This window comes from Lithobates pipiens, unplaced genomic scaffold, assembly GCF_037356315.1.
Source record: "Lithobates pipiens isolate NorthernLeopardFrog02 unplaced genomic scaffold, aLitPip1_a1.2 Scaffold_23, whole genome shotgun sequence".
Taxonomy (NCBI): domain Eukaryota; kingdom Metazoa; phylum Chordata; class Amphibia; order Anura; family Ranidae; genus Lithobates; species Lithobates pipiens.
Window position 1 is genome coordinate 100354565 of NW_027507785.1, and position 13137 is coordinate 100367701.

Here is a 13137-nt window from a genome sequence, read left to right on the forward strand (position 1 = left end):
CAATACAGTGATCAATGCTATAAAAATGCGCTGATCACTGTATAAATGGCACTGGCAGAGAAGGGGAATGGGCTCACTGGGAGTAGATGACGCAATCACGCAATAGAGCTGACCTGCCGCAGTATATATACTGTGGCTGGTTGGCAAGTGGATAAATTTCAATTGTACTAGTTATGTGTAGAATCAAAACATTTGTTTAGTTACGATTTGTTATATACATAAATTTATAAATTTTTGGGGGGAAATTAGTTTATTTGAATTTAAATTGATTCAAATTTTCTGAATTCGGTCAAATTTAACTCAAGTTCTAGTCAATTCTGTTCTTTTATTTTCTATTTTATTCTAATCTATTCTATTCAAATTCAAATTTATTCTATTCAGCCTTTTTAGGAAATGGTTATATTTCTATTCTATTCTATTTTTTTTTTTAAATCTATTCTATTTTTTTTTATTCTATTCTTTTCTTTTCTATTTGAATTTGAATTAATTATATTAAAATTTTGGAATATGATTTTTTTTTTATTCTATTCTTTTTTTCTATTCTTATTTATTCTTTTTTTTTCTATTCAATTCTTTTCAATTGTATTTGAATTTATTCTATTTGAAATTCATATTTTAGAAGATGGTTATATTCTTTATATTTCATTCTATTCTATTTTTTATTCTATTCTACTCCATTGTTTTCTATTCATTTATTTTCTATTCTATTTTATTCTTTTCTCTTCTGTTTCACTTTGTTCTGTTTTACTCTATTGTTTTATTTTCTATTCTATTCTCAGTTAGGTCTGGTATTTGGGCAAGCTTGTTATTAACATGCCTTTGTTTTTCTTCTAGGAGTGCTAATTGCTTGTTATTTAATATATGCCACAAGAATGACTGCAGATCAAGCTATTTTGTTTGTCCGTGCAAAAAGGCACAATGCTATTCAGACCAGAGTCCAACTCTTGTGTATCCGCGAGTTTACTCAGTTTCTGAACCCTCTGCACAATGTGTTTGCTTGCTGTGACCCAAAAGCCCACGCCGTCACCTTATCACAGTACTTGATCCGCCAACAGCACTTACTTCACGGATACGAAGCTCGCCATCTCAAATATGTGCCAAAAATTGTCCACTTGGTTTGTAGATTATTGATAAACTTAGTGGAAAACAGGCAGATGGTGGAGAAGGAGATCGTAGATGTTCCAGATCTCTCTGCCGAGATCGAAAAGACTGTTTCTCAGTTTTCCCCTGAGCAACTTGATAAAGTTTTAGCCAGTGAAATTGAAACAGGGGATTCATTAGCCCATTCTGTTACAACCCCAGCTTGTTATGGAGTTCATGATTCAGTATTAACCAGTGAACAGGAATTTGACCCCTTGTGGAAGAGGAGGAACGTAGAATGTCTTCAGCCGTTGTCCCATCTAAAGAAGCGTTTAAGTTACAGTGACTCAGATCTAAAAAAGGCTGAAATTCTAATGGAGCAAGGTGAAACCCCATGGACAGAGCCAGCAGAGATGTCTTTTTTGAGCAAAATCAATGAGCATATAAGGGTAAAGCACTGTTTCGAAAATCATGAGGTCGCGGACCTTATGCCCTCTGCGCGGTCAAACAAAGAACCTTGTGGAAAAGCAGCCTTTTTTTTCTGGAGCCAGAGTAAAGTCGGCAGCATTGAAACACCCAGAGATGGTTCCCCTCTATTTCACAGACTGAAGCTCCCTAAAGAGATGCAGCGAAGTCGTACTTTTTCAGTAGGATTTTCCTCACTAGCAGGCAGTGGCCAATCAGCTTTAGGAGACTCAGAATTTTTTATGTCAAGCATGACTCCTCGGGACACTACTGATTGTAATTGCGCTGCTGAGGACAATAGAGTAAAGGAAGAAAACAGCATCTCTAAACCTCAGGACACTAACTGCACTTCATCCAAAGTGACTTTTTATCTAGAATGTAGTGAGACATCAGATGTTGTCCCACAGATTGCTCTGGAGTCTGAACTAAGTCTTGGTGCCAGGCGTTTGCTGGCAGCTAAAGCTCTGGCATGTTTGGTCAATGATGGTGCTGAAGAAGTTGAAGAAAAAGTAAACTTTTGGCAGGTAGGTATGCCTATTCTTGTTGCTTATTTTTATCCTGTAGATGCAATGAGTAATATTTTACCAGTTGCCCTAGAAAAAACAAAACAGCTGAATACCTTTTGAGATCTGGTTTCTCGTAGCCAATATCTTATTTTAAGAAGCCACTCACAATGAAAACAGCAGTTGGCGGGTATTTTAGATTGGTAGGATGTTTTTTGCTCCTGCATTTGGAAAGAGTTGACAGTGCTGTTTTTTGGATGGTGAGCTGTCCATTTTTGCTTTATGTATCTACTAATAACTATTAGCTATTTGTCATCCCGTATAATTTACTGCATCCAATTTGCACATGGCCACTCTAAAGAGGCTATTTTGTATAGGGTATGGTATGAAAGTGATATAGTTAAAATATTGTAGGACAGTATCAGTAAATCTGTCATACCTAAAACATTCCCCATCAAGTCATTGGGGTTTATTTACTAAAGCTGGAAAGTGCAAAATCAGGCTCACTTCCGCATAGAAACCAATCAGCTTCTAACCCCAGCTAGTTCAATTAAAGTGGAGGGCCACCCTGAAAAAAAAAAATACATAAAAAATTAGAAAAAAATAAAAAAAAAAAAAAAATGGAAAGAAAATTTTTTTTTTACTTACCAGAAATGCCTGTTGCTGGGCACATAATCCAAATCTGCCTCTTCCTCCTCCGCGGAGATCTTCTCTCTTCTCTCCTCGTCACGTTGTCTTCTGGGTAATGCGCTGTGTTCTGGGAACTGTGTGTCCCAGAACACAGCGGGTCCCATTCACAAAGCGCTGCGCGACTCGCGTATGCGCAGTAGGAAACGGGCAGTGAAGCCGCAAGGCTCCACTGCCTGTTTCCCTTAGAAAGAATGGCGGCGCCGGGACCCGAGAGCCGAGGGACGGGTCGGCCTCGGGCGGCCGACATCGCGGGCGCCCTGGACAAGTAAGTCGGCTTATTAAGTCAGCAGCTGCAGTGTTTGCAGCTGCTGACTTTTAATTTTTTTATTTTTTTTTAAACGGCCCTCCTCTTTAAACTTTGGCACTAAAACCTGAAAGCTGATTGGTTTCTGTGCAGAAGTGAGCCTGTTTTTGCACCCTCCAGCTTTATTAATTAAACCCCATTGTGTTGCAGTGGTAATAGGATTAAAGTAGACCTGTGCATTGACCATGTAGGACAAAGCTTCAGGTTTGTTTTATTGCCCCTCTTCCCAACAGCACATACTAACCTTACCTTTGCTCCCCCACTGCCTAGTTCAGCTATCAAGAACGAAGAAATAAAAGCCCTAACGTGTTTCAGTGAACTTTAAATAGTTTGCATCGACCAGGCTAGTCCAAACAAACGATTTCCTTCATTATTTCCTTCATTATTATTATTATTACATGCATCAGCTGTGAGCACTGTATAAACTGTATTTAGCATCAGCTACATAAAGTATACAGGGCTGTGGTTTGGCTGCAGTATAGGGATGTTCTTTTCCTGGAACAAAAATTGAGTCAGACTGAGAGCTACATAACCATTCACAGGGAGCTTTGTAGTTTCTGAATGTATACAAAGCTTTCTCTGATTGAGGTGCAGACTGCAATGTCATCTGCCCACCTCTGTGCCAATCAGAGGTAGCTTTGTACTCATTCAGAAAATACAAAGATTCCTGTGAATGGCAGAGCAGTGCTCAGCCCCACTTGATTTTGTTCCAGGAGTGGGATGGGAAGTCCCTGTCCTGCTGACTTGACATAGTGCTGTATACAGTTTAATTTTGTTATTTTGTGTTGCAGCCTGGTACCTCTCACAGGGACCTCCAAACTACGGCCCTCCAGCTGTTGTGGAACTACATTTCCCGTGAGGCATTTTAAAACTCTGACACTCACAGACATGACTAGGCATGATGAGAATTGTAGTTCCTGAATAACTGGAGGGCCGTAGTTTGGAGACCCCTGTGTGTAGAGGGTTCAGTTGCTGTTATAAGAGAACAGTGTCTTTGTAGGCTTGGTTTAAGACAGTACTTCCATTAAGATTATGTGTGAAAATGTCTTACTACATCATTTTATCTCTCTAAAACTTGTGACCCCAGTAGGTCAATTCAAAGTTACTTTTTTTTTCATTTACTGTAATTTCACAAAATATAATTAGAACTGCCAACCAATTTTACATTCCACAGCTACCCACTGAAATAGAATGCAGCTCTTTTGTCTACAGTTTCAATTGAGTCATCATAATATTTGCCATTTACAGCTGAATTCCTGAAAAAACAAAAAAAATCCCTTGCAGGGGGGTTCCCCCTTACACTGCAAGGGCCAAATGCTTGTTCATGCCTAGGATATCAGTAACAGAGACTTTCCGCGTACACATGGTCGGATTTTCCAACGGAAAATGTTCAATGGGAGTTTGCTGATGGAAATTCGGACCGTGTGTAGGCTCCATCGGAATTTCCGACACACAAAATTTGAGATCTGGATCCCAAATTTTCCGACAACAAAATGTGTTGTTGGAAATTCCAATCGCGCGTACACAATTCCGATGCACAAAGTTCTACGCATGCTCGGAATCGAGCAGAAGAGCCGCACTGGCTATTGAACTTCAATTTTCTCAGCTCGTCGGACGTCACCGCGTTCTTGACGTTCGGAATTTCCGACAACATTGTGTGACCGTGTGTATGCAAGACACGTTTGAGACAACATCCGTCAGAAAAAATCCCATGGATTTTGTTGTCGGAATGTCCGATCATGTGTACGCTGTATTACATTGTTGCCCCTGAATGTAGACATATAAGGGATTACAGCGATTCGTATAACAAAAGATTGAGGCGTTATTTAATAATATATTAAGGTATTCTTTGAGTGATAATGTATCTTGATTATTGTAAAGTATTTTATAGCTGCCCACGCCAGCAATTTTAATCATTTAAGAATTAGGCCTGACATTTTAGCCAGGAATAAAGATGTTCGTTATGTCAGAGCCTCCAGCAAGAACAGTGAGTAGCCCAGTAGTGACGTCACTAATTCTCACGCCATATTTCGGACAGGCAGAAAAAAACCTTCGATCTCACACGGCAGATAAAGCTATAAGGCTGTAGGCACACCCACTTACCAGGAAGTGCATGTTTTAGGGTGTTGCTTGGGCACAATTAGTACCAAAGCACATGGCTGAAGATGCAGAGAAATTACACACTCAGATGTGTCAGATGACAAGTATTCTTCCACTTTTCCCTGAGATCAAAAATCTTAGGCACAGGCAGTGGGATAGGTAAGTGTTAATACTCTTCTTTTGCAGGGTGTTTTTTATTTTATTTGAAGACAGAGTCATTTTTATAACAGTCCACACTAACCTCTGTAGGTACAAGCACCGTGGAGAAATTCATCCTTAAATTTCACAGCGGAAGCACTGAAGTCAATCAAGTTCCCTTGGAGCTCAGCTCAATCTGATCCCCCTCCCAGCAGTGATTTAGCATTAAATCTGTAATGTAAACATAGAGCAGAAGCCCTCGGGGGTGCAGGGGGAGTCTAGAAAACAACTTGTAAGGTGTCTTTTGAATGAACTTATTAAGTTATTGATTTGTTTTTGTTTTTACCATTAGAAAGAGCTGAACTCCAGAGAAACAGCATGGGATCGCATCTGCACAGAGAGGAATCCCTCTATATTCAGTCATTTAATGTGGTCCTGGCTTGAACAGCTGAAAGAACCTGTTATCAGAAAAGAGGATGTTCATTTGTTAGCAAGTTACCATAGTGATCTGGAGAGCGCCCTCTTCCTGCTTGAAAAGGTAAATGCAACAAAGCCTGTCTACAGCTTCTGTTTTATTTTTTTTATTTTTAAAAGCAGCTGCCCAGACCTAGATAATGACACGCAGCTCATACCTTTTACCAGAACATTACCAAAGCCAGCATATTGCATAATTTACAATAGCAATGCTGTATTAATAACATTGTTTCAGTGCTATATTGTATTTTCTCTTCAATGTACATGATACAAGGTCAGCATCCAACTGTAGAGGGTTGCACAATATACTGAAAACTCTCTGCTGTTTTGCAGGGAGTTAAAATATAAAAATACAAGCCTGTATTCATATGTGATGTTTACCCACTTCAGCGCCGGAGGGTTTTATCTCCTTCATGACCAGGCCATTTTTTGTGATACCGCACTGCGTTACTTTAACTGACAATTGTGCGGTCATGCGGCGCTGTACACAAACAAAATTGGTTCCTTATTTTCCCATCAATAGAGATTTCTTTTGGTGGTATTTGATCACCTCTGCGTTTTTTAAACAAACAAAAAAAGCGACAATTTAGAAAAAAATTTTTTTTTACTTTATGCTATAAAATACATCCAATAAAAAAAGTTAAAACTCAAATTTCTTCAGTTTAAGCAAATATGTATTCTGCTTCATGTTTTTTGTAAAAAAATCTCAATAAGCGTATATTGATTGGTTTACGCAAAAGTTATCGCGTCTACAAACTGGGAGATATTTTTATGGAATTTTTATTTATTAATTTTTGTACTAATAATGGCAGCGATTTTTAGCGGGACTGCGACAATTGCAAATCGGACACCTAACTGACACTTTTAACACTTTTTGGGGACCAGTGACACTAATACAGTGATCAATGCGAAATAATATGCACTGTAACTGTGCTAATGATACTGGTAGGTAAGGGGTTAACACCTGGGGCGTTTAGAGGGTTAAGAGTGCTTGTACGGAGTTCTTTCTAACTGTAGGGGAATGCTGTGACTGGAGGAACACAGAGATCCGTGTTCCTGCTTAGCAGAAAAACAAGATCTCCATCTGACTCCCTCACAGAACAGCGGTCTGCCTTGTTTAGATAGGCAAATTGCAGTTCTGCCTCTCCTGTGTACGACCGCAGGTGGCTGGTGACCATCGCAGCCGTGGGACCTGCTGATTGGCTCTTTCTGTGTCCAATCACACACAGGAGCGGGTCGCCCCAGACCCACTGCATGAAATTACGTACCTGTACGTGATTGCGCGCAGGAGGGACGCCCTGCCACAGTATATCTGTGTGGGGCAGTCCTTAAGTAGTTGTAAACCCTCACATATACTCAGTGAAGTGGTGACTGTCCTCAGGGGATACACAGAGATTAAACAAATCCTCCTACATAAAGCCTAGTACACACTACTAGGTTTTTTTTTTAACCCAGGAGGAGCTGCTGTATTAACTATCTAATGTTAGTACAGCGATCTTCCCCGCTGAGCTGTTGTGTTCTGACAGGGCCCTCCCCACCAGAACACACTGGTCAGCGCTTTCAGCCATTAGCTATGAGCGCTCATGGGATGCCAATCGCCAGACCTTTTTTTGGTCACGCCCCTTCAGCAGAAGCCAGGTGAACAGCGAGCACCCGCACACACGGGCTGAATGTTGGCCGGCTTCTATTGAATAGCCCGATTCTGCCTCATATTCGGCCCGTGTGTACTAGACTTTAGTTGCACCTGTTTACTGTATTTGCTGTCTTCTCTTCTTTACAGCCAATATGCAGAATATATACAGATTATCTGTGCTTTCAGAAAGCGGGGGGCAAGGAGCTGAAGCTACACTCAACTCAGTGAGAGCTGATTGGAGGGAAGGGACAGCCCCACTTCACACAGCACATAGGAAAAGAGTTGAGGCTGTCAATCAGAGACTCCCAATCAGAGACTCCCCCCTCTGTTACCTTTTTACCTCTGTCAGGAAAACTTGTAAGAAGTGACTCGTGCTGACAGCAGAGGAATGAAGCAGCTGACAGAAATGACACTTAGTGCTCCGGATTGAGAAAACTACACAGTCTAGAAGGATATCTTTGTTCATATTTTACATCTGAGGTTTACAGCCACTTATAAGATTGAAATCCTTTATGTGAAAGAGTTTTTAAAAGTATGGTGTCCTCATTTCTTAGGAAATTCAGGGCTGCACATGGATAAAAATCTCCACTGCACCTGTTAGTTTTTTCTCTGGCAAAGCTGTGCTGCCAGTCATCATGGTGCCGTGGGCATAAACAGTATTTTCAGTGATGTCCGGCAGCTTTGCCATTGTAAGGATATCAGTATGAACTGGTCATATGTTTACAGCAGCCTTTCTTTTTAATGCTTTCTAATTAGGCCAAAGTTATGTTTCTTTCCCTAAATTATATATTTTTTTTCTTTTTTAGTTTTGGATAGAGTGGAGAGGGATTAGAACTCTTATCACTGCTGTCTGTGTCCTCCCTATTACCCTCCATATTTGTCCTGTTTACCGTTATCATCAAAAGTAGAAGCAAATGCCAAATTTTGGGTTGACATCAGAACAGGAATAGAAGGGCAATCTTCCAATGGGGACACTATTTCTGGTGACCCTGAAGGCAACCATGGGTTGTCAGAAATGATTCATGCTGATAGAAGAGTAATGAAGCAGCAGACAGAGACAACACTTAGTGCTCCAGATTGAGACAAGCAGCGGCGACTGGTGCTAAACTTTTTTTGGGGGGGCAAGTAAACCCCTCCCAGGACCGATCTGTCTCCTGTACTGATTTTGTCGGGAGGAGAAGCTGGAAGACAACAGTGAATATTGATTCGCTAGTGTCATAAGTGGGTGGACTCCGCCCCCCGAGCCCAACCTTACCCGAGCCAATTCAGGCCTCAGGCTCTAATCATGTGGCTTGAAAAAAAACCTCATAGAAACCTATGAGTCCGGCGCCCTGCATGCATCTCTGCATGCAAACTAGGGGAGCTACGTCCCTGGGCCCCTTATGGACTGGCCTCTCCTGGAGACAAGTACACAGGACACTAGTTCTGGTGACCATGATGACAAACAGGAAGTTAAGGGAAATCTCTCCAATGGGACACAGATGGCAAAAAAAAAAAACTAAAATGAAAAAAAAAGTTTTGCCTTTACAGAAGCAGCAGAAGAAGCATCTAATATAAGAGGATGCATCACTAGCTTTCCTTTAGATACACGTTCCCCTGCAGATCCTTGCCAGTGAATCATATCCAAGCATAAGGAACATTCCTATCAGAAGGGATCCTAGAGATATCTGATTTGATTTAATTCCAGGTGCAGTGATCCCAAAATTCAATGAGATAAGTCTATCAGGAATTAAAAGGACATTTGAACTCTCAGGATCCTTCATGATCCATTACATCTCTCTGTTACAAGAAATAAGGTTGGCTTTCAACTTGTAAGGTCTAGGGGGCCATAACTGCGCCCCCTGAAAGTGCTATAAAGCCACACATAATATTCAGTATATGTCATGCAACAGGTCAATGACTCTGCAGACATATTCAAGAAAATGGTCTGAGACTGTAGACATGCTACTGGTCCTGTTGTAGCCTGCTTCAGAAGAGGGGGCTCATTCCCAAGAGCCCATGCACTAAAACTATCTGTTATAGCATACAGACTAGAGTTCATGCTGTGTTGGCAGTGGTGCCTTGTAGTTTTACAACGCAAGACACTGTTTACCTTTTTTTTTTACTTTTTCAAAATGCCAAAGTAATATTTTATTCACTCTGAGCAGCTTTGGTGAAGTTCAAGAACGGATGGGACTTCCGGTGAGTTCCAGTGCGTTTCAGAAGATACAGCATGACTGCATTTTTCCACCGCATTCTACAGCCTACCCTTAACATTTCAGTATGAACAGGGCACATAGAAAACAATTGTTTTCGGTGACTGGAATTGATCAAGTGCAGAAAGATACCAATCACCGCACATAGTGTGAATGGGCTCCTAAGCAGCTGGCAAACTGTTACATGAGACTGCTAGAAATTACTGCCCCTTTCCAAATCAGTGCTCCCATTCCCACTACTGGGCACTGAAAGGGCTGCAGGTTGGGCACATGCCCTAAATATAATAATGGATTTAACATGTAAAAATTATGCTCATGGCTTCTTAAAAAGGTATGTATTTCAGGATTAGTCATGCTATGTATTGGGACATAATATATTTTATGTTGCATATTTTTTGTTTTACAAGAGATTGTTGTCCGCCCTGTGTAGACTTTAGCAATAAAATCTCCACTAAACCTTTTTTCTTAGAGTATTTTATACAGAACCTTTGTATTTCCATGTCTTAATGATTATTTGTTTTAATTACAGGGTCAGCATCAAACCATCTTGTGCATTTTGCAGTGTGTGAGTAACCTTCGACCAATCCCTGTCGACATAGAAGACACTATACTAGAAAGGATGATTGCAGCCTTTACAATGGTAAAGTTTAAATCTGTAAAATGTTATGGGGGATACATGGAATATACAAGATCATAAACATTATAAAATGCTCTGTTACCCCAGCACAATTCTTCTCTCAATCTGTACAATTTACAGGTCTATATGCCACAATAGTAGTGAATATGGAACCAGCACTAAGGACAAGCCACCGTATAATCAAAATACAGTAAATTAAACTATAAAAGCTAGAATCACCCTATCTTCCCTGGGTAGGTTCTACAATTATAAACAAAATATTCACAGTGCTTAGAGTCACAACCCACAAAGCCCCCACACAATCAGGGTCCTTTATTATATATTACATGTCTGTGCAGATATAAAGAAAAGGTGAAATAATCCATGTAAAGACATTGAAATTACAAATTAAATTGTGCTCACATAAATATAAAAGTGCAGTCCCTAAATCAACCAAATGTGAATTCTTCTTATTTTTCCAGCCGCCAACGTGCTACACCCACATCCAATGGAATTTCACAAAATGGAGTGACCAATAGATCTCATAGGTTCATATATGGCATATCATGGCGATCCCCCTTGGTCCCCGAACTCACTTTACTTGGGCACCTCACATACCTATAAACATATTATAAAAAAAGCAGCCCCATAATATAGTATCATAACGAATTAACTGTTTTTTTTTTTTTACTATGCCTACATAGAAAGTAGAAAGCGTAAACAGTGCTTTGTGTAAATCAAAGAGGGTAGAGTCACCACTCCTGGTCTGACATGCTGATGTTACTTCCTCGATGACTTTATCAAGAGTATGTGCCGTCAAACAGGAAGCTCCTATTTATATACCATTTCCACCCTTAGTGTTCTTGAGTATAAGCCGAGATTTTCAGCCTCTTTTTTGAGGCTGAAAGTGCCCCCCTCGGCTTATACTCGAGTCATCGCTGTCTGCCCGCTCGATCAGCGTGTCGAGCAGACAGACAGCGGCCATTCTATTCAAAAGCCGCGCCTCCGGCTCCGCCTTCGCCTGTGATAGGCGGAACACTGAATTTCCCAGCAGCCTGTGTTCCGCCTATCACGGACATCGTATCATCCTCGTACTACGGACGAGGATGATACGACGTCTGTGATAGGCGGAACACAGGCTGCTGGGAAATTCAGTGTTCCGCCTATCACAGGCGAAGGCGGCGGCGCAGCTTTTGAACTTTACAATGGCCGCCGACGAAGAGGGCACGGGACGGAGGCAAGGGAAGGCACGGCACGGGACGGGACGGCGGCGGCAAGGCAAGGCAAGGCACGACACGGGACGGATGCAAGGAGGCAAGTCACGGCACGGGACGGAGGCAAGGAGGCAAGGCACGGGACGGAGGCTCGGGACAAAGGTAGGCTGGACACACACACACACACACACACACACACACACACACACACACACGGATGGAGACACACACAGGGATGGATGGATGGATGGAGACACACACACACACAAGGATGGATGGATGGATGGATGGAGACACACACACACACAGGGATGGATGGATGGATGGATGGAGACACACACACACAGGGATGGATGGATGGATGGACACACACACACACAGGGATGGATGGACGGACACACAGGGATGGACGGACACACAGGGATGGACGGACACACAGGGATGGACGGACACACAGGGATGGACGGACACACAGGGACGGACACACACACAGGGATGGACAGGCATGTCTCACCCTCGGCTTATACACGAGTCAATAAGTTTGCCAGTTTTTTTGGGGGTAAATTGGGGGCCTCGGCTTATATTCGGGTCGGCCTATACTCGAGTATATACGGTATATATTAGTAAAAATATTGGTCACCCTTATGAAGCCCAAAACATTCCAACCATCACATTAAAAAATATCAACGCTAGACCAAAAGTTATACAAATAATAAATAGCGCCATAAGCCCCTGTAATAAAATTACCCCATTTAAAAATAAATATGTATTTAATATAGATAAATATTAAAAAATAAAAAATGTGAATGTTTTAAAATTGCACTCTATAAAGCCACATATGATCCCATCCAAATCAACCCAAAGAGGAGGCAGGTTCCTTAAAAATCTGCAATAAAGCAGTTTAATCCAATTTACACATTAACGCCATTAGTGTGTAAGCAGGTCAATTCATATATCCAGTAGTCTCATTTTTTTTAAAAACTCCCTCACCTTATTGAAACCTCTCCAGTGACCTGTTACTGTGTTGATCCCACAAAATTTCATAATAGATTCCTATTATGAAAATTCCAAAAGTGTTTGGACAGGCTATGATTTTTCAAACCATTTTAAATATTTTGTATGTGATTGCCCAGGCTAATGTTCCGTTTACGTCTCATCCAACCCACATATTGGAGACCACAAGGGCACTCTAACAGATAAGTAACACACATCGAACTTCTTGTAATGAACCAGTTTATTGTGTATTCTTTTCCAGTGGTCCTTGATCAAAAGCTATCTTTCTTCCTTACTGTACAGTTTGTGGTTTTACATACCTTGCATCTGTTGCAGGGGAAAAAAGGGAGAGAAATAACATTGTACACTAATAATTTTAAGATTCTCTGCTTTCATGAACAAAATACGGTTCCTTGGAAATTAACTATACTAGAACCCTATCTTTATGCAAAATAGGCCAGCATTTTCTAATAATACCCTCAACTTCTTTATATTGACTATTAAAGTCCAAAAGTATCACATACTCCAAACTTCGATTTTGTCGCTTCTGTTTCTGCTCTAACCTCCTTCCTTTTTGTTTAAAATAATCCCTACTTATTTCATATCTTAACCCCTCAAGCTTTACTTTCTCATATCCTTTTTCAGTAAATCTCTTTACAATAATCTCAGACTGTATGAGGTAGTCTTCTAATTTAGAACAGTTTCTTCTAATCCTAACTGTCCATTAGGGAC

At 40.9% G+C, this 13137-nt stretch overlaps 1 protein-coding gene across 1 annotated transcript in view; it reads left to right on the forward strand.

The window, feature by feature from the left end:
- PTPDC1 (protein tyrosine phosphatase domain containing 1) overlaps positions 1-13137 on the forward strand; it is a 150155-nt gene that overhangs the window by 107806 nt on the left and 29212 nt on the right. Inside the window, exons 7-9 of the mRNA XM_077452103.1 lie at positions 835-2069; positions 5633-5818; positions 10112-10222. Of these exons, the coding sequence (XP_077308229.1) occupies positions 835-2069; positions 5633-5818; positions 10112-10222 (1532 nt within the window). The remainder of the gene's footprint in view (positions 1-834; positions 2070-5632; positions 5819-10111; positions 10223-13137) is intronic.